Below are 4,410 nucleotides of genomic sequence, written 5' to 3'. Positions count from 1 at the left end.
TGCGGCGGTACCGGGGCGGGGGCAGTGCCGGTTCCACGCCGTGCCCGCGGCAGCACCGCCCGTGCGGGGGCGGTGCGGGGGGCGGCGCAGCGGGGCCGAGCCGCGCCTCGTCCCGCCCGGCTCAGTCCGGCGGGGCCGGCGCTCCGTGCCCGCCGAGGGGCCGCGCTCCGAGCCCGCCGGGGGTTCCGTGCCGCCGGCCCGGCCCTGCCCGGCCATGGGCGCCGGGACAGCCGCGGCCGGGACGCCGCCCCCCGCGGGCGGGCGCTGCCGGCGGCGCGGAGCGGCGAGCGAGGGCTGAGACGAGGAGGAGGAGGAGGAGGAGGAGGAGGAGGAGGCAGGTGGGGCGGCCCCGGCAGCCGGGCTGGGGTGCGGCGGGGCCGGAGGTGGCTCGGCGGGCGGAGGGAGCCGGGCGGGCGGCGGGACGGGGCGGCAGCCGCGGGGGCGCGGGGTGGCTGCGATCGCCGAGGGGCGCGGGTGGATTGGCCGCTCCCTGCCCCCGTTCGGCCCCGATCCTGCCGCCGCCCTGTCCCTGTCCCTGTCCCTGTCCCTGTCCCTGTCCCTGTCCCTGTCCCTGTTCCCGTCCCCGCGGTGGCACGGCGTGCGCGGCTCCCCGGGAGCGGAGCGGAAAGCGGAGCGGGGCCCGGTACCGCCGCTTGGAAACCGCCGAGGAAAAGAAGGGCAGGGCTCACCTTCCAGCTAGGTTTCCTTTGCTCTCTTATTTTTTCAGATGTGTTACAGTGCCTGTAGAGACTTCGTCGCTTCGCCTCAGACCTATGTGACTCTGGGGCAAGGATCATGACCGAAGTCCTTCTCTCTGCTGCTCTGAACGGAACTGAACCCAACCTGTTATCCAGCAGCGGCTGGTCTGCGGGAAACGTCACCACCAAGTGCTCCCTGACCAAAACCGGCTTCCAGTTCTATTATCTGCCCACCGTCTACATTCTGGTCTTCATCACCGGGTTTTTGGGCAACAGCGTGGCTATCTGGATGTTTGTCTTCCACATGAGGCCTTGGAGCGGCATCTCAGTTTACATGTTCAACTTGGCACTAGCCGATTTCTTGTATGTCTTGACTCTGCCCGCCCTCATCTTTTACTACTTCAACAAAACGGACTGGATCTTTGGAGATGTCATGTGCAAGCTGCAGAGGTTCATCTTCCACGTGAACCTGTACGGCAGTATCCTGTTTCTAACCTGCATAAGCGTGCACAGGTACACGGGAGTGGTGCACCCCTTGAAGTCGCTGGGGAGGCTGAAGAAGAAGAACGCGGTGTACATCAGCAGCCTGGTCTGGGTCCTCGTGGTGGGCGTGATTTCTCCAATACTCTTCTACTCGGGAACAGGGATAAGGAAAAATAAAACCACAACGTGCTACGACACAACGGCTGATGATTACCTGAGAAGTTACTTCATTTATAGCATGTGCACCACAGTGCTGATGTTCTGCATCCCCTTCATAGTGATTCTTGGTTGCTATGGGCTCATCGTGAAAGCTTTGATTTACAAAGATTTGGACAATTCTCCTCTCAGGAGAAAATCCATTTACCTGGTCATTATTGTGTTGACGGTCTTTGCAGTGTCTTACCTTCCCTTCCACGTGATGAAGACCTTAAATCTAAGGGCCAGGGTGGATTTTCAAACCCCAGATATGTGTGCCTTCAACGATAAGGTTTATGCCACTTACCAAGTGACGAGGGGCCTGGCCAGCCTCAACAGCTGCGTTGACCCCATCCTTTACTTCCTGGCAGGTGACACCTTCCGAAGGCGGCTTTCCAGGGCCACCAGGAAATCATCCAGAAGGAGCGAGCACAATGTGCAGTCCAAAAGTGAGGAAATGACTCTCAATATTTTAACAGAGTATAAACAGAACGGAGATACCAGTTTGTGAACAAATGCAGAAGATTTGGGAACGGTTTGAAGATATCCTCCGCTTTGAGGCAGTAGGAGACTGTAGGGCTTTACAAGTGTGTGAGGAAAATCTACCAGTCTCAAATTCTTTTTTAGATAAAGCCTCATTTTCTGGTCTTAGAAAAAGCTTAACGAAGTCAGTGGAAGAATTTTAGTGGAAAATAATGTGTCAAAATTCAGCTTTCCTTCAGTAGTTTCATTTATTTCTGACTTGTGTCAGATAAAGTAAAATGAAGTAAATCCCCTAAAGGAGGAGAGCGATCCAAGTGCATCTGGTTTAATGACTTAGTCTCCCACGTTTGAAAATGTTCTCAGTCAGCCTGTCTTTAAAAATAGGAAATAAAAATAAGAGCAGTATCTTGTCTTCTGAGGCTCAGTCACAGACCAGGCTTTCTGCTCACTCGCTGTTGTACTCGAGGATTTAAATCAAAGTCACGATGCAGTTATCATTTTCAGTTTTATTATTTTTTTCATCTATAGTGCTGATAATTACTCGATAGTTTGGTGGCATTTCTGGTTCAGTCCTCTTTCAGTGCCGGTGTTCTAGTCCAGGTAGGCTGTACTGGTGTGTGCATGGTTGTGCTTTGGGACGGGCTGTTCAGGGAGAGCCCCTCGGCGGCCGAGGCTCCGCGCTGCCGGGCCCTGGGCACCGCGGGTGTCCCCGGGGCCGCTGGCACCGCGCTGGGACCGAGCTGGGCGCGCTGGGAGCGGCTGGGAACGCCTGCTCCACGTACCTGCCTCTGCTAGCTGAGCGCTTCTGCTCCTGCAGGCTCTGCAGATAGCACGGGGGCCGTGTCCCAACAACTCAAATGGATCATATAAATGGATTATATATATATGATATATTATATATATAGAGAACAGTGATTGGGGGGGGAATTAATTTTTTTTGTACTTTGACAGATAAATTACTGTATTGACAAGATGTTGCAATATACTACAGGCTAAATCCGGCCCTTTACTATAGATCTTCTCCAAATGGGGAATAGTTCTTCCAAAATTAGCCAAACTGCAACATTGTGTAACACAAGAGCTAGTGATCGGGCACAGATGAAATTCTACATGGGCAGTCTCACTCGTTTCTCATATTTTTAATAAATGTGTTTGGAAATATTTTGTGCTAAAAGCGGTATAAAAGCATGCTCTGAATTATGAATTTAGTGTACAAAATTAAGTTTGATGTAATCCTAAGGGTGATTTTTAACAGATCTTTGTTCCTCTGGTCTGCATCATAAGAGTAAAATACTCATATTTTACTTACCAATTTCCAGTGGTTGGTTACAAATGAGAGTAGCTGTAGTTATTTTTTGACAACATTGTTAAGCAGCTTCTGTTCACATGTAAGGCTTCCTCTGCAGAGTCCCTATTTATTGAACTTATTTATTAGAATGCTAAATGTAAAGTTTGTAAAGTGTGGTTCTCTGTGGTCATACTCAGAATTGGGCATTAATGGAAAATTGAAGAGCATGTTTCAATCACTGTAATACTGTGTCTTCTAACAGAACATCTTTATAATAAACTCAATTCCACCCTGACTATTCACTGCTGATATGTAACCTAGTGATAAATTAAACTACTGATTTATAGCCTAGAGGTAAATGAAACTCCAGCTTAGGAAGAACCTCTTAAAGCAATGTGGAGAGCTCATTTAGCCCTATGAAAAATGTAGAGGTAGTGAAGAAATCTCAAGCAAGGGTCAATTGCTAATTAATTCTGACTGACAAAGCCTGTGGAACAGCACAGACTATTTATATACCCCAGAAAGAGCCTGATTCACAATAAATGACTTCTCCTATTATGTGATTATTTGAGGCTTCATTCAGCTGAGGCACGTCTTGTTTGGAATGGCAGATGAATTACACGCAGAGGGAGCATAAAAATGGGATATTCTTTGAATCTGCTTCTCTGTTTGAAAATCCTGTTCGTTTCCAAGCATTTTGTGGTCGATTTCTGGCTTTCAGTTAGGAAATGAAAAGTTCCACTAATGCAGGTTGGACACAGGTGCCGAGCAGCCCCAGCAGGACACGGAGCCGCCGGCCCCTCCCGGTGTGCTCCGAGCCCGAGGGACGGGACAGAGCCGTGTCCAGCGGGGCAGGGACAGCCTGGCTGGCCAGACTGGCACCTGTGGGTGGCCCTGAGACCTGTGCACCTGTGAGCTGAGCTTGCATGGGGCACTGGGAACTGGGAACTGGCACTGGGAACTGGGAACTGGCACTGGGAACTGGGAACTGGCACTGGGCACTGGGAACTGGCACTGGGCACTGGGCATGGGGCACTGGGAACTGGGAACTGGCACTGGGAACTGGGAACTGGCACTGGGAACTGGGCATGGGGCACTGGGCATGGGGCATGGGGCACTGGGAATGGTGCACTGGGCACTGGGCATGGGGCACTGGGCACTGGGCACTGGGCTGGCCAAAGGGAGCGTGCAGCAGGGCCTGTGTGGATACCCCACATGGTCCCTGGCACTGCCTGGCAGCCACGCTTGCAGCTTCCCAGGCAC

The 4,410-nt window shown here is 52.2% G+C and overlaps 1 protein-coding gene across 1 annotated transcript; it reads left to right on the top strand.

Annotated features, from left to right (window-relative positions):
* The first annotated feature begins 264 nt into the window (after positions 1 to 264).
* Positions 265 to 3,705, top strand: P2RY1 (purinergic receptor P2Y1). The gene is made up of 2 exons (XM_015638351.2): positions 265 to 338; positions 728 to 3,705. Exon 2 carries the CDS (start codon positions 796 to 798, stop codon positions 1,885 to 1,887), a length of 1,092 nt encoding a protein of 363 aa, XP_015493837.1. The 5' UTR covers positions 265 to 338; positions 728 to 795; the 3' UTR covers positions 1,888 to 3,705.
* Positions 3,706 to 4,410: the final 705 nt, after the last annotated feature.

This window comes from Parus major, chromosome 9 (assembly GCF_001522545.3).
Source record: "Parus major isolate Abel chromosome 9, Parus_major1.1, whole genome shotgun sequence".
Classification (NCBI taxonomy): domain Eukaryota; kingdom Metazoa; phylum Chordata; class Aves; order Passeriformes; family Paridae; genus Parus; species Parus major.
Note: the sequence above shows the minus strand (reverse complement) of the source record. Positions and strands in the feature narration are given on the sequence as shown.

Excerpts from the sequence above, each read along its gene's own strand:
- P2RY1 (XM_015638351.2), top strand. The coding sequence starts at position 796 with ATGACCGAAGTCCTTCTCTCTGCTGCTCTGAACGGAACTGAACCCAAC.